Source organism: Rhincodon typus, chromosome 11 (assembly GCF_021869965.1).
Source record: "Rhincodon typus isolate 14 chromosome 11, sRhiTyp1.1, whole genome shotgun sequence".
NCBI classification, from domain to species: domain Eukaryota; kingdom Metazoa; phylum Chordata; class Chondrichthyes; order Orectolobiformes; family Rhincodontidae; genus Rhincodon; species Rhincodon typus.
Genome location: NC_063342.1, coordinates 1,259,509 through 1,282,127, shown reverse-complemented (window position 1 = coordinate 1,282,127; position 22,619 = coordinate 1,259,509). Strand labels below are relative to the sequence as shown.

At 44.7% G+C, this 22,619-nt stretch overlaps 2 protein-coding genes across 3 annotated transcripts in view; both read right to left on the bottom strand.

Annotated features, from left to right (window-relative positions):
- Positions 1-22,619, bottom strand: part of agpat3 (1-acylglycerol-3-phosphate O-acyltransferase 3) — a 77,431-nt gene that overhangs the window by 19,612 nt on the left and 35,200 nt on the right. The gene's annotated exons all lie outside the window — the stretch shown is intronic.
- Positions 13,213-22,619, bottom strand: part of pdxka (pyridoxal (pyridoxine, vitamin B6) kinase a) — a 55,388-nt gene continuing 45,981 nt past the window's right edge. Inside the window, exon 14 of the mRNA XM_048603010.1 lies at positions 13,213-13,267. Within this exon, the coding sequence (XP_048458967.1) occupies positions 13,213-13,267 (55 nt within the window). The remainder of the gene's footprint in view (positions 13,268-22,619) is intronic.

The window sequence follows — 22,619 nt, the reverse complement described above, 5'->3', positions numbered from 1 at the left end:
ATTTCTTTTCTCACCTTCCCATCTCAACATTCTACAAATCAGTCTGGTTCTCAACTTTATTTCCAACTGGACACCTGTCATGAGCATAGTCTTCTTCTTTATCAGCACTTCTTCCATAGAATCCCTACAGCGTGGAAAGAGGCCATTCAGCCCATCGGGTCAGCACTAAACAAAGAGCATCCCATCCAGACGCACCTCCCACCCTATCCCCATTACCCTGCATATCCCATGGCATATCCCATTGATTACAGATCAATCCACCCAGCCTGCACATCATTAGTCACTAAGGATTATTTCCCATGGCCAATCCACCTAATCTACACATCCCTGAACACTATGGGCAATTTAGCATGGCCAATCCACCAAGCCTGCACATCTTTGGACTGTGGGAGGAAACCGGAGTACCCGGAGGAAGCCCACGCAGACACGGGGAGAATGTGCAAACTCCACACAGACAGTTGCCCGAGGGTGGAATTGAACCCAGATCCCTGGCGCTGTGAGGCAGCAGCACTAACCATGGAGCCACCGTGTCTCACAGTGTCATTCAAGAAGCTCTGGTTTTGTATATCTTAACTTTCCCATTAGACTTTCTAAACTGAGGCCAAAAAAATCTTTCTTTCAAGGTAGCCCACTGTTCAGCTGGTTTATCCCATAAACTTTTGACTCCAATATTTCCCACCCAGATCCTTCCTTATCTCATTGACATCCCCCCAGTTAAGTCACAATCTGAGGATAAGGAGTTGACCATTTAAAGACCAAGATGAGGAAAAACCTCATTAATCTCAGAGAGTTGTAACATTTGGAATTCTCGACACAGAAGCCCTGAGGATGGCACGGGCACAAAATGTACTCTGGGTGGGGGATTTCAATGTCCACCACCAAGAGTGGCTCAGCAGCAGTACTACTGATCGAGCTGGTTGGGTCCTAAAGGACATAGCTGCTAGACTGGGTCTGTGGCAGGTAGTGTGGGAACCAACAAGAGGGAAAAACATATTTGATCTCATCCTTACCAATCTGCCAGCTGCAGATGTATCTGTCCATGACAGTATCAGTAAGAGTGACCATCGCACAGTCCTTGTGGAGACAAAGTCCCGCCTTCTCATTGAGAATAACCTCCATCGTGTTGTGTGGTACTATCACCGTGCTGAATGGGACAGATTTCAAACAGATCTAGCAACTCAAGACTGGGCATCCATGAGGTGCCGTGGGCCATCAACAGCAGCAGAATTGTACTCCAGCACAATCTGTAACCTCATGGCCCGGCATATACCCCACTGAACCATTACCATCAAGCCAGGGGCTCAACCCTGGTTCAGTGGAGAGTGCAGGAGGGCATGCCAGAAGCAGCACCAGGCATATCTAAAAACAAGGCAACTGCCTGGTGAAGCTACCAAACATGACTATTTGCATGACAAACAGCTTAAGCAGCAAGTGATAGAGACAGCTAAGTGATCCCACAACCAATGGATCCTTGATTTCAGCCTCAAGGCACCCCCAGTATCACAAGTACCAGTCTTCAGCCAGTTCAATTCACTCCAAGTGATATTAAGAAGTCGGAAGCACTGAATACTGCAAAGGCTACAAGCCCTGACAACATTCTGGCAACAGTACTGAAGACTTGTGCTCCAGAACTTACCATGCTCCTCACCAAGCTGTTCCAGTACAGTTACAACACTGGCACCTACCTAACAATGTGGAAAATTGATCCATACTTGTTCTGTACACAAAAAGCAGGACAATTCCAACTTAGCCAGTTACCGCCCCGTCAGTCTCCTCTTGATCATCAGTAAAGTGATGGAAGGTGTCATTAACAGTGCTATTGAGCAGCACCTGCTCAGAAATAACCTGCTCAGTGACGCCCAGTTTGGGTTCCGCCAGGGCCGCTCAGCTCCTGATCTCATTACAGCCTTGGTTCAAACATGGACAGAAGAGCTGAATTCTAAAGGTGGGGTCAGAGTGACAGCCCTCAACATCAAAGCCATTTTCAACTGAGTGTGGCATCAAGCAGCCGGATCAAAATTGGAATCAATGGGAATCTGAGGAAAACTCTCCGTTGGTTGGAGTCATAAGTGACACTAGGAAGATGGTTGTGGTTGTTGGAGGTCAGTAATCTCAGCTCCAGGACATCTCTGCAGGAGTTCCTCAGAGTAGTGTCCAATACCCAACCATCTTCAGCTGCTTCATCAATGACCTTCCTACCATCATAAGGTCAGAATTGGGGATGTTCACTGTTGATTGCACAGTGTTCAGCACCATTCGCCACTCCTCAGATACTGAAGCAGTCCATGTTCAAATGCAACAAGATCTGGACAATATCCAGGCCTCGGCTAGTGTCAGGCAATGACCAAATCCAATAAGGGAGAATCTAACCATCACTCTTAATATACAAAGGTGATACTATCCCTGAATACTCACTGTCCACATCCTGGGGAATACTATTAACCAGAAATTAAATTGGATTAGCTCTATCAATACAGCGGCTGCAACAGTAACTCAGAGACTAGGAATCCTACAGCGAGTAACTCACCTCCTGCTTCCCCAAAGCCTATCCAACGTCTACAAAGCACAAGTCAGGAATGTGATGGAATACTCCCCACTTGCCTGGATGAGTGCAGCCCCAACAACATTCAAGAAGCTTGACACCATCCAGGACAAAGCTGCCCACTCTATTAGCACCACATCCATTCCCTCAACCACTGACGCTCAGCAGCAGCGTGTAATATCAACAAGATACACTGCTGAAATTCAAAGATCTTTAGACAGCACCTTCCAAACACAACCATTTCCATCTGGAAGTACAAGGCAGCAGGTACATGGCAACACTAGCCCCTACAAGTTCCCCTCCAAGTCGGTCATCATCCTCTCCTGTTCCTTCACTGTCACAGGGTCAAAATTCTGGAATTCCCTCCCTAAGGGCATGCATTGACCTACAGCACATGTACTGCAGCAATTGAAGAAGGCAGCTCACCACCACCTTCTCAAGGGCAATAAATGCTGGCCCAGCCAGCGATGGCTAAATACCATGAACGAATTAAGAAAAAAAGAGGGTGTGGACATTCCATCATTAAAAATACTTAAGACACTGGAGTATAGGACGTTGAGGGGTGACCTTACTGAGGTTTATAAAATTATAAGGAGTATAGATAAGGTGAATAGCAAGCGTCTTTTCACTGAGATGGTGGGAGTTCAAAACCAGAGGGCATAATTTTAAGGTGGCAGAAGAAAGATTTCAAAGGCACCTGAGCAGCAACTTTTTCCACATAGTTCACGTATGGAGTGAACTGCCAGAGGAAGTTGTTGATTCCGGTACCGTTACAACATTTAAAAGACATTTGGACAGGTACATGAATAGAAAAGGTTTAGAAGGATATAGGCCAAATGCTGACAAATGGGAATAGTTTAGTTTGGGAAACCTGGTTGGCGTGGATAAGTTAGACTGAAGGGGCTGTTTCCATGCTGTATGAGTCTATAATTGAGTGCTTTGGAGAACAGACAGAAAATGGAGTTGAAGCCAACAATCAGCTATGATTGATGGAACAGAATGAGATGCTGAATGGTCTACTCCTAAATCTTATTATTACAAATGAGCATGTAAGCATGAAAACAAAATCAAGGCTGTGCATGTTCATAAGGAAGACAATCACCATGAAGGTACTTGCTCCCACAGGCATTCAGTGCATAATTGTGCTCACTGTAGTGACTTCACAATGATACATGATTGATAGTCCAAAATAGTGGGTCACAATTGCACCAGAGGATATAAAAAAATTATTTGGAAATCAGTAAAAAAATAAAGTTGGGTAATGAGCTGCAATGAATCAGGCCCCAGCAGGAAGTACTGCTTTTCCTCAGTGAGAGAGATTAGTTGTTTACGTTGTACTTATGTAAAATTACATGAGCTGATTCCTTAGTAAACATGTCACGAGAGAGGTGCCGACAGCAGGGTCAATACAAACTTGTCACAACAAAACCAGTATCCCTGAGCTCAAGGCTAACCACAAGTTCATGCAGTACCATGTTCCACATAGCACTCTGCTTAGGGTTTAAATAAAGATTGAGAGAAAAGGACCGAAAATGCCAAAGTAGGTTGCTAAGCAACAGGAAGAGTAGTTCCCTAAAATGAAGGATTGTCGCAGGCATATTCAACGAATCACTCCATAATGAAAGTTGTTGAACAGTTTCTATACTGGATACTCAGCTGAAACCCAACAAGGATTCATTATTCTTTGCAACTCAGTATTTGAGCCTATGACTTGGAGGGTATCACTGACAGTTCTCATTCCCAACACTTGGTTCCAGCTCCATTCCAGAGACATCAGCAGTGAATTGTGAAAGGTTGAAGAGGATAGTGTGAGGGAGAGCCACTCTGTCCAAAGGACACTTGAAGGAGTGGTTCAGACTTCTGGATTCTTACCCAATGTCTAGTCTCTCCTGTCAGGTGGATTTATTTGTGGAGAAATTGGGACATTCTCCCAACTGTACTGGATCAATATCTATTCTACCACAAAACAAAACATTAAACTTGGATTTTCAAAAGAAAAATGCTGGTGATGGTCATGTGGTTTAGTGAAATCAGTGGTGAAAACAGTTCAAGGCAGAGAAGTGTGAGGTGATATGTTTGCGGCATGGACACAGAGAGAGAGTATTAAAAAACAGGCGCAACTCTAAATAGGGTGGAGCACAGCAAATGGATGTACAAGTGCATGAGTCATTAAAGGTAACAGGATGGGTGAAGAACAGCTAACAAAGCACACAGTATCAAGGCTACATTAATAATGGAATAGAGTACCTAAACAAGGTTATGATAAGCCTATATAAAACACCAGTTAAGCCTTACTTGGAGTACTGTGTACACTTCAGGAAGGATGGAAAAGTATGAGAGAGAGTGCAGAAGTGGTTTAAAAGAATGGTTTCACAGCTAAAGAACCACAGTGATGAAAACAGATTGGAGAAATGTGGAGATTGGATGAAAGTGTGGGGGAGGCAGATTCATTCTAGTGGTTAGGGTCTGGAATGTACCGTCTGAGAGTGTGGGGGAGGCAGGTTCACTCGAGGGGTTAGGGTCTGGAGTGTACTGTCTGAGAGTGTGGGGGAGGCAGGTTCACTCGAGGGGTTAGGGTCTGGAATGTACTGTCTGAGAGTGTGGGAGAGGCAAGTTCACTCGAGAGGTTAGGGTCTGGAATGTACTGTCTGAGAGTGTGGGGGGAGGGAGGTTCACTCGAGGGGTTAGGGTCTGGAATGTACTGTCTGTGAGTGTGGGAGAGGCAAGTTCACTCGAGGGGTTAGGGTCTGGAATGTACTGTCTGAGAGTGTGGGGGAGGCAGGTTCACTCGAGGGGTTAGGGTCTGGAATGTACTGTCTGAGAGTGTGGGGGAGGCAGGTTCACTCGAGGGGTTAGGGTCTGGAATGTACTGTCTGAGAGTGTGGGGGAGGCAGGTTCACTTGAGGGGTTAGGGTCTGGAATGTACTGTCTGAGAGTGTGGGGGAGGCAGGTTCACTCGAGTGGGTAGCGTCTAGACTGTACTGTCTGAGAGTGTGGGGGAGGCAGGTTCAGTTCGGGATTTCAAGATGAAATGGATCATTATCCAAAGAGAATGAAATACACAGGGCTAAGGGGAGATGGTGCAAAGTGTCAGCAGTGGATGAGTTGCTTTTCAGAGAACAAGCACAGAGAGAACTGTGGATAGCCTCCTCCAGAGATGTGACCAGTCTGAGATTGTGAAGTTAAGGCAGAAAACTTTAAAATTATTGAAAATTTATCTGGTCATTATCACAATTCTGTTTGTGAGACTGTGCTGTGTGCAATGTGACCACTGCCTTTCCAGCATCAAGAAAGTGACCACTTTTCAAAAAGCAGCCGTAGTCACATCTAATTTTTAAGATGTCCTGAGGCCATGCAAGGTAGAGAGGAAGTGCAAGCTCTTCCTAGCTGAACTTGCATAGAATCTGTTTAAGAATATGATTGGAAATGCTCTACTTATGGGCCACTTCCTCTCACTGCCCACACTTCACAGTCAGAGAGACTGAATGTCAGCAGCACAGCAGTGGCCTGTGCCCTTAATCTCACATTCTCAGCACGCCTCACCTTTCACTTGACCACACCAGAACCCATTCCCATTGCCAAGCACAGACCCACACACCACAGAACAAAACAGAAACCTGATGAGGCTCCTCTTGCATTTAACAATGTCAAGCTAATCACAAACCCCTGTCCAGCCATTTCAAACTCTTGCATATCTCAATGAGGTCACTACAAATTCTTCTTAAACCCAGAGAATATCAGCCAGATACATCTGCCACTCCTAACGTCAAGGAATAATCTATTATTGGTGACAGAAGTCTAGAGATGGTACCAAAGGGAAGGGGAACTAGCCAGATCAAATTCCAACTGTCTGCACAGGTCGATGTGAACAAATACACAGCAATAAGATTGGGGAATAAATTAGAAAACTGCAAGACAGATACCAAAGACATAATGTGAAAAAGGAATAGGAATGGGTAGCATGCTCCCTTCAGCCTGGCCATTCAGTAAAGGCCACAAGGTGAACACATAGGGTTTTAGAACAATCCAGGGTTCAGCTGCAACGGTGGGATTTCAAGTTAGCTCCAGGTTATTAACCTAAGGCCCTGGATTAAGCAATCTCTATGCCACTGCACACCTCAAATTATTTTAATAAGTGACGTTTGCACCATACAAATGCCAGGCACTGATCAGCTCCAAGGAGACGGAATCTAACCACTGCCCCATGATATTCGATGGCATTATTAGCACTGAATACCTCACAATCAACATCCTGGGGCTAACCATTAAAAAGACAGATACTGTTATAATATTTCAAAGACATTTGGATAAGTACATGAATAGGAAAGGTTTGGAGGGATATGGGCCAAATGCAGGCAGATGGGACTAGTTTAGTTTGGGATTATGGTCAGTGTAGACTGATTGGACCAAAAGGTCTGTTTCCATGCTGTATGACTCAATGACTCTAAAACTCTTTCAATTCCTTTTTCTCACCTATAGTCGCCTCATCTCATTTTGGAAGCATCTGTTGGCTTTGACCATTTCCTGTCATAGTCAGTTCCACATTCTACTGCTCAGAAATTTCTCTTATTTCCATACTGAATTTATTTCTGGCTGCAAGAGTAGGTCAGAGGCTCACAGGAATCCTGCAGCAAGTAAGTCACTTTCTGACTCCCTAAATGTGTTCATCATCTACAAGGCACAAGTCAGGAGTATGATGGAATACTCCCCACTTGCCTGGATGAGTGCAGCCCCAACAACACTCAAGAAGTTTGATTCCATCCAGGACAAAGCAGCCCGCTCGATTAGCACTACATCCACAAGCATTCACTCCCTCCACCACCGACACTCTGTAACAGCAGTGTGTACTATCTACAAGTTGCACTGCAGAAATTCGGCACACAGGCTCAGTGGTTAGCACGGCTGCCTCACAGCACCAGGGACCCAGGTTCAATTCCACCCTTGGGCGACTGTGTGTGGAGTTTGCACATTCCCCCCGTGTCTGCGTGGGTTTCCTCCGGGTGCTCCAGTTTCCTCCCACAATCCAAAGATGTGCAGGCTAGGTGGATTGGCCATGCTAAATTGCCCAAAGTGTCCAGGGATGGGTCGGGGGTTGGGGGGGAGGTGGTGGAGGAGGATACTCTGACGGTCAGTGTGGACTTGTTGGGCCAAAGGGCCTGTTTCCATACTGTAGGGATTCTATGATCCTCAGACAGCACCTTCCAAACCCACGACCACTTCCATCCTGAAGGAGAAGGGCAGTAGATACTTGGGAACACCACCCCCTGAAAGTTCCCCTCCAAGCTACTCACCATCCTGACTTGGAAATATATTCCCGTTCACTCACTGCTGCTGGGTCAAAATCCTGGAATTCCCTTCCTAAGATCATTGTGGGTCTACCCACAGCACATGAACTGCAGCGGTTCAAGAAGGCAGCTCACCCCCACCTTCTGAAAGGATTAATTATGGACAGGCAATAATTGCTGGCCCAGCCAGTGACACCCACAATCAGTGAATTAATATAAAAAAAAGTAAGAATGGAGATGCAATGGAAACAGTCAAGAGAGTTTACCAAACCAATAACTGGACTGATTGGGTTGCCCTGAGGAAAGGCTGTACAGGCTCAGCTCATTTCCACTGGAATTTAGAAGAGCAAGAGGCAATTTGTTTGAACCACACAAGATCCTGCAGAGTTTTGTCAGAGTAGATAAATGTCGAGAGCATCTAAAACGGGGGTTACTGTTTACAAATCAGGGGCTGCCCATTTAAAACAGAAATTAGGTGACAAAAACAAAATTGCTGGAAAAGCTCAGAAGGTCTGGCAGCATCTGTGGAGGAGAAAACAGAGTTAACGTTGCGGGTTCAGTGACCCTTCCCCAGTTCTGAGGAAGGGTCACCGGACCCGAAACGTTAACTCTGTTTTCTCCTCCACAGATGCTATCAGACCTGCTGAGCTTTTCCAGCAATTTTGTTTTTGTTCCTGATTTACAGCATCCGCAGTTCTTTTGGTTTTTAGAAATTAGGTGACCTTTGTTTTCAGAGTCGAGTGTCTTTGGAACTCTCCTCCTGAGAAGGTGGTGAAAGTGGAGCCCGGAATATTTTTGAGGAAGCAGTGGATAGTTTCTTAATAAGCAAAAGGAGTGTCAAGCTAGTAGTGGTAGCAAAGCAGCCATGACCTTACTGAATGGTAGAGTAGGCTCGAGGGACCAAATGGCTTACACCTGCTCCATGTTTGCATATACATTCGTGTGAAAGATGAAAATTGATATAGCACAGAAACGGGTGACTGGGAACAAACAAACTGTGCTGGGCTATGAATAACACTCTCATCTCTTCCCTTTCTAGTACCGCCCCAACAACTCTTTCTATTCCTTTTTCCTCACCATTCACCCTGTCTCCTTTTGGGTGGACCAGTTTGCTTCAACCACATCCTGTGGTGGTCAGTTTCACATTTTAACTGCACAGAAGTTTCTCCTATTTCCAAACTGAAGTTATTTGTGACTGCAATATCTTGTTAAACACACATCCTCTCCATATCTACCTTGTCTACCCCACTCATCACATCTCCCACAATTCTCTTTTCTCAGAAACATGCCCCCAGCCTATTCAATCTTTCCAGATAGCAACCAGCTCTCTGGTTGTAGTATCATTCTTAATTTTTTATGTTTTTACATGCCTTGTGTTCTCTTCATTCTTTTCATAGTAAGGAGTACTGAACTTTCCATAGTAATCATAGTGTGATCTGAGCCAAGTAATATTTACAGTAGAGGAGGTGGATAGTTTGAAGGAAGTTCCGGGGATAATAGTTCATGGACGGGGATTTAATAAAATTAACGTCAGTAAAATATCAGTACTGAGGAAATTAGTGGAATTAAAGAGTGAAAAATCCCAGGACCTGACGGTTTCAATCCAAAGAATGTTAAAAGAAGCAGGGAAAATGACATAATCTTTCAGAGTTCCCGAGGTTCTGATTTGGAAAATTGCACATCACTTCACTTTTTAAGAAGGGCAAAAAAGGTAAGCGAGGGAATTACAGACCAGTTAGCCTGACATAGCTGGAGGGAATTTGTTGCAGTCCATAACCAAGGATGGGGTAACTGAACAGCTTGAGAATTTTCAGTTAATCAGGGAGAACCAGCATGGATTCACGACAGGTAGGTCATGACTGACAAACCTCAATGTTTTAGAACCACAGAAATGATACAGCACAGGTGGCAGCCATTCAGCCCATCTTATCCATGTTGATTCAAAGACACCCAGATGCCCTTTCTAATCCCATCTCCATGCACACGGCCCATAGCGACGCAGGTCACAGCACTTAAGGTGTAGATCTAAGTAAGTTTCAGAAGAGTTTAGGGTTTCTGCATCCACCACCAACTCAGGTAGCGAATTTCAGACACACACCAACCTCTGTGTAAAACAAAAATTCCTCACGTCCTTTCTAACCCTTCTGCCACTTTGCTTCAACCTGTGAGCCCTGGTTTTTGAACTCTCTGCCAAGGGAAACGGGTTTCTCCCGTCTATGCTATCTCTACCCCTCACAGTTTTGTATACCTCAATCATGTTACGCCTCAGCCTTCTCAGTTCCAAGGAAAAGAACACCAACTTCTCCAATCTCTTCTCATAGCTACAATTCTCCAGCACTGGCAACATTCCAGAAAATTGTCTTTGCACTTTCTCCAAAGCAATTGCATCCTTCCTGTAATGTAGTGACCAGAACTACACACAATACGCCAGCTAAAGAGGTGACTAAGGTAGTGGACAGGGGAATGGCTGTGGATGTTGTTTATTAAATGCCTTCTGAAAGTCTACATAAATCCTACATGACAGGCTTTTAACTGAAGTAGTAGCCCATGGAACTGAGGGCCAGTTACTGATACGGCTGGGATGTGGTTCAGCGAGTGAAAGGGGGAGAGCAGAGGGATAAAATAGGTAGGTACTCAAATTGGCAGGATGTGAGCAGTGATGTCCCACAAGGATCTGTGTTAGGGCCTCAATTATTGACATTATTTATTAACAACTTGGATAATGGCAAACAAAGTCATATATCCAAAGTTAAACAGCATTGGAGACATCATTAAATTACAAAAAGGTATTGATAAACTAAGTGAATGGGCAAAAACTGTAGCAGGTGGATTTCAACGTAAGCATGTTTGAGGTTATCCATTTTGGACCGGAAAAGGATCGATCAGGGTACTGAAATAACTCCACAGAGGGCAGTATTCAGTCATCAAATCCCCCTTTATGTGCGGACGGTCCTTGACACTGTTCCAGCTCTGAGTGAACAGAATGTCTGACACTCCTGTTTATATCTGTCAGCCAGGGTTCCCTGATTGGACCAGATTAACAGCCCCAATCAGGGAACTCATGTTATGAGATCCACTTGGCTGATCTCAATACAATCGCTACATCTCTCCCGATCTGAGTCCTAGGACATAGGCCACTTCTGTTTTTAGTAGCTTCTCCTGGGGCATTTTAGCACCAGGTCATGTTCCTCCAACTCTGCCTGATATGGGTGGCATGTAACAAAGCTAATTGCATCTTGTGCCCGCAGCATCTCGGAAGAAATTCACTCCGATTCTCAGGTGGCAAAGGTGTCGAGGCAGCGGTATCCGATGTTTCCATCTCAGATTCCGAGGTACCTTCAACGCTTAATGAAAGGGAGAACCCACGGGTACTGGAACAGTCAGAAAGGCTGTTGAGCAGCCGGGCATGTTTTGCTCCCGCACCATTTGTGAGTTTGCAGCTTTTATATGGTCCACATGTTTGTTCAGGACCATCACACCTACCTCAACTTTGTACAACATGGGACCTGAGCTTGCATCGACTGTGTCATTCCTGCGGTTCCTAAACCAAACTTCATCTCCTAAAGTAAACCGTCTCTCTCGCTTAACGGAGTCTTGTGTCTGGGATTGGTGTTCCTGATGCTATTTCACCCCGCCCACCCCTCAAGGTGTGGGAAGATCAGATTTAACCTTGTTCAGAGTATTCTCCCCATTAGCCACTCCGCTGGTTGCATGAAGCCTATAACCAAATAGGAACCAGGACAGTTTGGTATCTAGTGAAACTGTAGGCTGGTTTTTTTAAGCCTGCCTTCAATGTTTGGACTGTACTTTCTGCCAGACTATTGGATGATCGATGTTATGGAGCTGTCCTTACATGCTGAATACCATTCAACTTTAGGAAATACTCAAATTCCCTCCTGGTAAATGATGGCCCATTATCTGTGACCAACATTTTGGGAGTCCTTGCACTGCAAAAGTGCACAGAATTTTTCTATCGCTGTCCCTGAGTTTGATGAATGAACTCTATGCACATTCAAGACAACAAGGTGCAGGGCTGGATGAACACAGCAGGCCAAGCAGCATCATAGGAGCAGAGAGGCTGACGTTTCGGGCCTAGACCCTTCATCAGCTTTTCTGATGAAGGGTCTAGGCCCGAAACGTCAGCCTCTCTGCTCCTATGATGCTGCTTGGCCTGCTGTGTTCATCCAGCCCTGCACCTTGTTGTCTCGGATTCTCCAGCATCTGCAGTTCCTACTATCTCTATGCACATTCAGCCACTTTGAGTGGGTGCCCACAATGACTAAGAACATTGAGCCCATGAAAAAACCTGCATGGTTGACATGTAACCAAGTCCAGGGTTTACCCAGCCATTCCCACAAATGTAGGGGAGCTGCTGGCTATATTTTTGTCCTTGTTGGCACTCTGAGCACTGCCCCACCAACACAGCTATGTCTGCAAACAGTCTTGGCCACCAGACATAACTTAGTCATACAGCATGGAAACAGACCCTTCAGTCCAACTAGTCCCACCCGCCTGTGTTTGGTCCATATCCCTTCAAACCTTTCCTATTCATGTGCTATTTATTTATACCCCTAGTTTTGAATTTCCCCACCCTAGGGAAAAGACCTTTACTAGTCACTTTAACTACGCTCCTCATAATTTGAAAACCTCTTTAAATCAGTGAAAAAAGTCCCAGTTGATTTAGCCTATTTTTATACCTGGTAAATCTTTTCTGAACCCTCTCCAGTTTAATAATATCGTTCCTATAACAGGGCAACCAGAACTGCACACAGTACTCCAGAAGAGGCCTCACCAACATCCTGTACAACCTCAACATGACGTCCCAACTCCTGTACTTAAAGGTCTGAGCAATGAAGGCAAGTGTGCTAAATGCCTGAACTTCTCACCAACATCTTCAGTTTGGAAACCCGTAGATGATCCTGATAGATTTCAGCCAGTATCTGGTGGCAACCTTTGCTTAGGACAATCACTCTTGCTTCCCGTAACAATATGTCATCCTCTACTGTGACCTGGTCTCTCTGGGTCCGAAAAGGTTTCAATTCTGGCTGTGATGGCCCTTTGGTTCCCCCATCATCACCAGCTGCTTCAGTTTTGCCAGGACCCAATCTTTCTGTGTCCAAAGGGTCAGCTGTGACTGGAAGTATTTCCAAAAAATTTAAAATAATACAGACTCTTATAATGGCGGTACCACCAGCGATATATCTGTCTGTGGGAGGTGGCTCAATGCATCTGCATTTGCTATTTGGCCTCCTGGATGGTGTTCCAACTTGTAATTATACACACTTAGTATTAGAGCTTAGTATTTGGCCTGAAACATTGGGCAGCACTGCCTTGTTCTCTTTAAGCAGACCTAATAGGGGTTTGTGGTCCGTTATTATTACAAATTCACGTCCGTAAAGGTATAGGAGGAATTTCCTGACTCCAAATACGACTGCCAAACCTTCAAGAAGAACAAAGAACAAAAGAGAAATACAGCACAGGAACAGGCCCTTCGGCCCTCGAAGCCTGTACTGATTATCATACCCTGACTAAATTAAACAATAAGCCTTCTGTCCTTATTCAATCCGTATCCCTCTATTCCCTCCCTATTCATGTAACCATCCAGATGCCTCTTAAATGTTGCCAATGTGCCTGCTTTCACCACTTCCTCTGGAAGTGCATTCCACACTCCTACCATGCTCTGCATGAAAAACTTTCCTCACACATCTCCCTTAAACTTTTGCCCTCTCACCTTTAACCTGTGTCCCCTTGTAATTGAAACTTCAACCCTGGGAAAAAGCCTCTGACTCTCCACCCTATCTATGCCTCTCATAATTTTGTAGACCTCTATCAGGTCTCCTTTCAGCTGCTGTGTTTCCAGTGAAAACAGTTCTAGTCTTTTTAACCTATCCTCATTGCCTTCTCTATCTGGACGTATTTATGCTCTGCATTAGCTAAAGTCCTGGAAGTATACATCATCGGGGGTTCCGCTCCATTGGGCCACCTATGAGCTAATACTACCCTGATGCCGTAAGGGGGGGGCATCACATGTCCACACCAGATCGGGATTGGGATCATAGTGTGCCAACACCTTAGAGGATGATAGATGCTTCTTCACTTCCCAGAAGGCTATGGCTTGGCTACGCAGCCATTTCCAAGGCTGACCATTTAATAGCTGATGCAAAGGTGCCAGGATGGAGGCCAGGTTATTTATGAACTTTCCATAATAATTCACCAGCCCAAGCAAAGACCTAAGCTCCAGTACAGAGGTGGAAGTTGAAGCACCTTCAATTTCCCTTGCTTTAGCTTCCAAGGGGTGTAACCTGGTCTTGTTAACTCTGTAGCCCAAGTCAGTCACTTGGGGTGCCTGGAACACAATTTTTTCCCATCTAAGGCGTACACCCGCCTGGGAGAAACGCCCAAGTTTTCCAAGCATTCTTTATTGGTCCTCCCTGTAATGAGCACTCCATCTAGATAAATGGCGACCTGGGTAGACCTTGTAAAATGTTCTCCGTCATCTGCTGAAAAATTGTACAGGCTAACAATGCCCCAGGTGGCAGTCTTGTATATTGGTACAAACCCTCATGGGTATTAATTGCAACACACTTCTGGGAATCCTCATCTCACCACAATTGCAGGTATGCATGGCTCATGTCTAGCTTTGTGAGGGACAGTCCCCTTGCCAGCTTTGTGCATAAATCCTCTGCGAGAGGGATTGGGTATTTATCCAGCTGTGAAAAACCATTTGCTTAAAATCCCCACAAAGGCGAACTGACCCAGTGGGGTTCACAGTTGGTACGACCGATGCCGCTCATTTCGCAAACTGGACTGCTTTGATGATTCAGAGATAACAAGGTGTAGAGCTGGATGAACACAGCAGGCCAAGCAGCATCAGAGAAGCAGGAAGGCTAACGTTTCGGGCCTAGACCCTTCTTCAGAAAATTCCTTCGCTTTCCAGCCTTGTGATTTCTGCCTGTACCTTTGCCTGTAAGGCAAGTGGCACATAGTGGACCTTGCAGAACCATGGAATTGTTTCCTGGTCAACATGCAAGGTGGCCTTGGCACCTCTGATAGTCCCTAGACCTTCCTGAAAAACTTCTGGGTATTTAATTAGGACTTCGCTCAGGCAGCAATTTTCTAATCGATAAATGTTGAGCCAATCTAGAAGAAACTTTGTCAACCAATTTTGCCCCACCAAGCTTGGGCCTGAGCCTTTTGCTACAATCAGTGGTAACTGAACCAGCTGTTTCTCATTAGATACCAGAACCAAGGTAGTGCCCTTAAACTATAAGGGTTCCACAGTACAGGTTCTCAGCCTGGCCGAGGTATGGCTCAAACTTAAGGGTTGGTGTCCAGAGTGAATTTTGTTAAAGACTGGTTCTGTAATCATTGAAACAGCCTCGCCAGTATTGACCTCCATTAGAATTGGATGACCATTTAATCAGATGTTTATTTTGATTGAGTCTGATTTGGATGTTGCTAAGAAATTTAACTTTTCCAAGCCAGATATAGGTGGATTTTCACAGTGTACACTCTCCTGGATACCGGCCTATGAATTCTCTTATTCAATTTAAGTCTAATGGGACTCTTGTTGTCTCGAGTCCACGTAGTAGCAGCAACTACAATGGCTTGCCAGCCCAGATCCTGAAGAAAATTTTAACTGTTTGGCCAAGGTTTGACTTCGTTCTGGGGTTTTGCTGCAGGTTGACCTAGAGTCTCTCTGTTCAGGATATGTCCTACGCAAGGCTTTGCAATTGCCTTTACTCAAGTGATGTTCCCCAAGCTCAGTTGGACTGGCGAGTGTGTCCACTTCCATTGGAATACCATGTAACTCATCAGCTCCACTTTCCCATGATGAAATTAGTTTTAGGACTTGTTTGAAGTCTAGCTGAGCTTCAGCTAGTAGGCGCCTTTGCATGGTTACATCATTAATCCCATTTTCATCACCACTAAAATAACTCCACAGAGGCCAGTATTCAGTCACAAAGTCCCCTTTTATTTACATGTGGATTGTCCTTGACACTGATCCAGGTCCCTCAGAGTGAAAAGGATGTCTGACACCCCTGTTTATATCTGTCAGCCAAGGCTCCCTAATTGGACTAGATTAACAGCCCCAATCAGGGAACTCTTATTCTATGAGGTCCACCTGGTTGATCTCATTACAATCACTGCAGGTACTTTCAGGATGGTATGAAGTTAAATACAGTGGATGTCTAAAGGGACTTGGGGGTTCAGGGTGCACAGACCTTTAAAATGTCACAAACTGGTGCAGAAACTATTCAATGAAGCTAAGGGAATGGTGGTCTTTATATCTAGGGGACTGGAGTATAAGGACGCAGAGGTTATGCAGCAGCTGTACAAAACCCAGGTTAGGCCCCACTGGGTGTACTGCGGGTGGACCTGGGCACTACACCTTAGGAAGGATAGACTGGCCTTGGAGGGAGTACAACATAGGTTTACAAGAATGATACCTGGACTTTAGGGGTTAAGCTATGAGAGATTATACAAATTAGGCCTGTTTTCTCTAGAATTTAGAAGTTTAAGGGATGATCTGATCAAAGTCTTCAAGATATTAACAGGAAAAGACAGGGTAGATAAAGATAAATTATTTCCACTGGTTGGGAATTCTAGAACTAGGGGCATAGTCTGAGAATTAGGGCCAGACTGTTCAGGGGAGATATTAGGAAGCATTCCACAAACAAAGGGTGGGAGGTTTGGAACTCTCTTCCACAAATAGTAGTTGATGATAGAGGTATATGGAGTTAGGCCACATTTCAGTCACAATCATATTGAATGGTGGAACAGACTTCAGGGGCTGAACGATCTCCTCCTGTTCCTATAAGTTTAATGTAACTCACTACTCTTGAGTTTTATATTCTGGAATTAAATCCCAGTGTTTTGATTCTATTTTTACTTGCTTTGCTGCTCTCTGATGCTCCTTTTAATGATTTGCTCATTTGAATTCCTCGATCCCTTTAGCCTTCTCCATTCGCTATTTAATTTTCTAAGGTTAGTGGATATTCCATTCTATTAAAGGGAATGACATCCCAGTAACAGAGACATTAAGCACAGAAGAGGCCCTTCAGCCCATCGAGTCTGCACCAACCTACGTACACTGCTCCCACTTTCCAGCAGTTAGCCTATAGCCTTGAATGTTATGACATTTCAAGTGCTCATACAAGTACTTTTTAAAGGTTGGGGTATTTCCTGCCTCTACTATCCTCCCAGGCTGTGCATTCCAGACCCCCACCAACCACTAGGTGAGAAACGTTTCCTCAAATCTCCCTTAAATGTTCTGCCTTTCACTTTTAAAATTAACTTTCAATCAAGGGGAACAGCTGTTTTGTATCCACCCTGCCTATGCCCCTCATAATCAGATTACCCTCCATCCCAGCCTTCTCTGCTCTAAAGAAAACAACCCAAGCTTATCCAGCCTCTCTTCATCGCTAAACTGCTCCATTCCAGGCAACATCCTGGTAAATCTCCTCTGCACCCCATCCACTGCAATCATATCCTTCCTATAGTGCTGTGATCTAACCAAAGTCCTATACAGCTCCAACATAACCTCCCTGTTCTCATAATCTATGCCACGACTGATAGAGGCAGTGTCCCACACGCCTTCTCAATGACCCTATTAACCCACCCTGCCACCTTCAGGGATTTGTGATCAAGCACCCTAGACCTCGCAGTTCCTCTGAGCTTCCTAGTATTCTGCCATTCATCGAATGCTCCCTTGTCTTGTTCCTTCTTCACTTATACTAAATTTCATTTGCCCCTTAATCACCCAGTCTGCAAGTTTTCTATCATCTTGTATTTTGTGTTTTTCAGTGTTAGCTTTGCCCCCCAAATTGGTATGAACTGCTAGACTTTATACTGAGTTGCTCATTTTGAAATTGATGTCCTTAATTTAAATGATATAAAACAGTTGGTTCAGCACAGATCCTTTTAGAACAGAGTCTTTTTTGCATTCTTTCTGGAATGTGAATGTCACTGGCTGGGCCAGCATTTATTACCCATCCCTAATTGCCCTTGGACAGAGTATCTTGCTTGGCCATTTCAGTTAAGAGTCCTAAAGCACATTTGTGAACCAGATGGATTTTTACAACAATCAATGATAGTTTCGTCATTGCCCACTAGAACGAAGACCAGCTTTCAATCTCAGGTTTGTTAATTGGATTTAAATTGACCCATGTGCCCACAGCATTAGTTTGTATCTCTGGATTACTAGTCCAGTGGCATTACCACTTTGCCACTGTCGTTTTTTTTCAATCACTAGCTTACTGTTCTTTTTGGATTTTAGCCAATTTGCTATCACTTCAGTACTTGTCCTAAAACTTCTTTGCGTGCTACATTATTGAGGACTTAATGACATCCAGTGTGTTTTCCCTCTTGTTCATTTTGTGAAGGTTTCTATCAGGTTATTAAGCAGATTCTAGCCTTGGAGAATCCCAATGTCTTAAATCATATTACGTGGCTTTCTCCCCTCTCAGTATAGGTTATCGTATTGTTGCTATCAATGGCATTTAGCTGATTGATCTACATTTCCCAGGTCTTGCCCAATCTCCTTTTATCCTTTCCTCGTTGTAGGGAGAGCAATCCCAGCTTCTCCAGTCTCTCCAGTGTTTTATAAAGATTTACCATTACAACATTGCATTTGCAGCAATTCATCTTTTGAGTAAGTTAACAGTCCTGTACGTTAAGTACTTTCTCAACTTGTCCCGACAGATTTTGTTCTTCTTTCAAATTGTGCCTTTCATTTTACATTTCCTTCAATCATTGAGGTTTCAGCACAGTCTATGCTGCTGGAAATGATCCACACTGCTCTGAGGGAAAAGGAATCTGCTATGTCTTTGCCCATTTCACCAGCGTATCCACGCCTTCTGAAACACTTTCATTACTTACTGTATTTCTGAGCTTTCTAACATCTGCAGATTTTGAAATTTTACCCTACATTATCAACCTAAACTTGACCGTGCAAGTCAAAAAGAGAATCAGTCCAAACATCAGAGCCAGGGTTACTTCCGAAGATAACTGCCTACCACTAATCACTTTATACAGTTGATATTTCAGGTTGAAGACCTTACATCACAAGTCATTAAGCCTGTCTGTTACATGAAGAACTCAGAAAACTTATTTGAATAAAATTTGCCTTTAACAAATCAGTGCTGACTTTCATTTATCAACTCAATTCATTCCAACACCAATCAACTGGGAGCCAGATTGGGCACATCAGCCGTAAAACATGCAAATACACACATGCACACAATCAGCTCAAGAAACCAGCAGTGCTGATGGTGAGCTGGTTACCAAGGAACATAGTACTCCAGAGAGACAGGACTGTGTGAAAGGATGGATGTCAAACAAAAACATGACTGCATTCCTCAGGAAAACACACTATGAACATTATACCCTCAGAGATCATACCTACCAAAAGCTCCATGAATGCTTGCTATTGCTGATCCACATCAATGGTCTCAATGAACAGCAGAGCAGCTTTGAGGGGCTAAATGACCTCCTCTTGCTCCAATAAGAGTGCACTAGACTAGTTACAGATCCAGAGGAAAGTCACACAATCCACTGAGCTCAGAACATGAAAGGCAGTCCTCCCACCCTCACAGTCAGAGACCTCTGAACAAACACTAACCGTACTGTGATAACACAAAGTTTACAACCAGAGCACAATAAAACCCACAAATTGCAGGAAACAAAGCCGAGAGCTGCCTGAGAGTGACAGCACTAATATAGCTGGCCTCCAGTATCTACGTATACTTACACATATTTGAAAAGCACAGGCTGTTCTGTGGCAAGAAGGCAATCTAATTTTAATAAACTCACAGAGTTTACACAGTATGAAAGTCCCACTATGCAAGCGAGTGCATAAACCTGCATCAACACAGTGGCTCAGTGGTTAGCACTGCTGCCTCACAGCGCCAGGGACCCGGGTTCAATTCGACCCTCGGGTGACTGTGTGGAGTTTGCACATTCTCCCCATGTCTGAGTGGGTTTCCTCCGGGAGCTCTGGTTTCCTCCCACAGTCCAAAGATGTACAGGCTAGGTGAACTGGTCATGCTAAATTGCCCATTGTATCTGGGGATGTGTAGGTTAGGTGGGTTAGCCATTGGAAATGTGGGGTTATGGGGATACGTCTGGGTGGGATGCTCTTCAGAGGGTAGGTAAGGACTCGATGGGCCACTTGGCCTGCTTCCACACTGTTGGGATTCTATGATTCTTACCGAACGTACCCACAGTCAGTTGTTCTGTCTCTCTACAGCATGTTCATGCTCACAGTACAGAGACCAGGTAAAGGCTGGTGCATGAACAGAACTCCAAGGGAGGGGAAGCTTACCTAAACAGCTCAAAGTGTCTGTAAAAATAATGTCCCCCTTTCCACCTGCGTCATGACATCACCGAGCAACAAGGATTCCAAACACTGAGGCTGCTCAGACTGCCCATTCATACTGCCTGCATACCCACCTGTACTGACACAGGAGGCAATAGCTGTGCTAGGTATAAACGGGTGTGCATGCACACAGCTTTTCAATCCCTAAAAAGACCTGTGATCTTAAATGATGATAGATTGGGAAAGGCTGATGCCTAAAGGGGACTTGGGGGTCCTTGTAAACTGGTCACTGAAAGTAAATAGAGAGGTGCAACAAGCTGTTAGGAAGGCAAATGATATGGTGGCCTTCATTGCAAGAGGATTGGAGTTCGGTAATGAAATCTTATAGCATCTGTGCAGGGCTTTGGTGAGACCACTTGTAACAGTGTGCAGTTTGGGTCACTTTACCCAAGAAAATAATAATTTACCATACAAGAAGCGCAGAAAAGATTCAAAAGACTGATTTCTGGGAATGGCAGGAGTGTCATGTGGGGACAGATTTGGTCAATTGGGCCTGCAGTCACTGCAGTTGAAAGAATGAGAGGGGATCTCAGTGAAATGTAAAATTCCGAGAGGCGTGGACAGACAGGTATAATGTTTCCCTGGCAAGGGGCCTACAAAACAAGGGCTCACCGTATCAAGATGTACGAAGGTGGTGAACCCCTGGAATTCTTGACTGTGGAGGGAAGTCACTGAATCAGACACAAATAGATTTCTAGAGGCTAAAAGGGGTATGTGGGCAGGGGTGTGAAGAGGAATATGGTATGGAGACAGACATTCAGCCACGATCGTGTTGAATGTAGAGCAGGCTCAATGGTTTGGAATGATCTGCTCCTGTTCCTATTTTTGACACTGCTGTGTTTCCAGCTGTTCTCCTCAACTGACTGAGCCAAGTCCAGCAGAGATGGACAGCAATAAAGACACAGAGAATGCTGGAGGAATCAGCAGGTCTGGCAGCATCTGCGGAGAGAGAAACAGAGTTCACTTTCTCAGCCCTGTATGACTGTTCTTCAGAACAGATGGGGACTAGAAACTGAGGGGTGCCCAGAGCAAAAGGTAAATCAAGTGTTCTTGATAACAGTGGAAAATATAAACATAAAACAAGCGTTAATGGTAAGTGTTAATAGCAAAAAAGAGACCAGCTCTGCTGAGAGCAAATGCACCCAAACGAGACACTGAGCAGTGGAGCTGTGAGGGGACATCATCAAAACACTGGGCTTCTCTGGCACCATGCAGAAGGCTGAGGGCAGAAATAAAAGCATGACAGCAAGATGGTGTGTGGAAATAGCAAGTGGATAGGAGGTCATTCTGGACTCAAAATGTTAATTCTGTTTCTCTCTCCACTGCCATTGCCAGACCTGCCGAGTTTCCCCAGTACTTATTTAATTTTAAGACTTCCAGCATCTACAGTATTTTGGTTTTATTAGAGAGAGACTGCAAGTGACCAAATGATGATAAATCAGGCCATGCCCTTGTTCAGCAATGTGCCAATTTTTAGCCTTGCCAGATTATCATGTAGCCACGACGTAGAGAGTAAGACGTTACCCAAGGACAAACAGTGACGTGTTAGTCAGGAGGCATGAAGTCATTCCGATGTCAGGACAAGATAAGATGAGGGATATGACGAACAGCAATCTTCGATCACTAAAAAGACATTTAAGCAGATACTGACCATATCCCATGAGCAGCTGTGGATTCACACAGTGATGGTATCGATTAAAGAAAATAAAACACACAATGTAATTTGAAAAGGCCATCTGACAACATCAGTCACAGAGTTCACTCACAGAAGGCCACGTTAACAATGGCCTTTGGACAAAGCATTGCTGAATGATACCAACATGACTGTCAACCTTCTGACTTTCACCCATCAGCTGATCACCTCAGGCAGTGATATGGGAACAAAGGGCACAAGAGTCAAGGAAATACTGACACACCATCTCAACTGTACACCACTTCAAATAAATTCCAATCTAAAAGCCAGCAGTTGCTGCTTCTCTGAGTCCCACAGGCAACTCACAGAACTGTTGCCTGAAAGAAAAGTTAAGCATTTTTCAGAGGCCACAGCTTGCAGTATTTTATCTAGTTCCTGAATTAACTAACACCATACAAAAGCATGATGGTTTGGCTAAGGATTCTACCAGTGACAAACCTGTTCACAACCAGCACTGTCCACAAGTGTCAGTACACAGAGACAGACCCGTCCCCACCAGTACTGTACCCCAGTGTTATACAGAGACAGACCTGTCCCCACTGGTACTGTACCCCAGTGTTATACAGAGACAGACCCGCCCCCACCAGTACTGTACCCCAGTGCGATACAGAGACAGACCCGTCCCCACCAGTACTGTAGCCCAGTGTTATACAGAGACAGACCCGTCCCCACTGGTACTGTACCCCAGTGTTATACAGAGACAGACCTGTCCCCACCGGT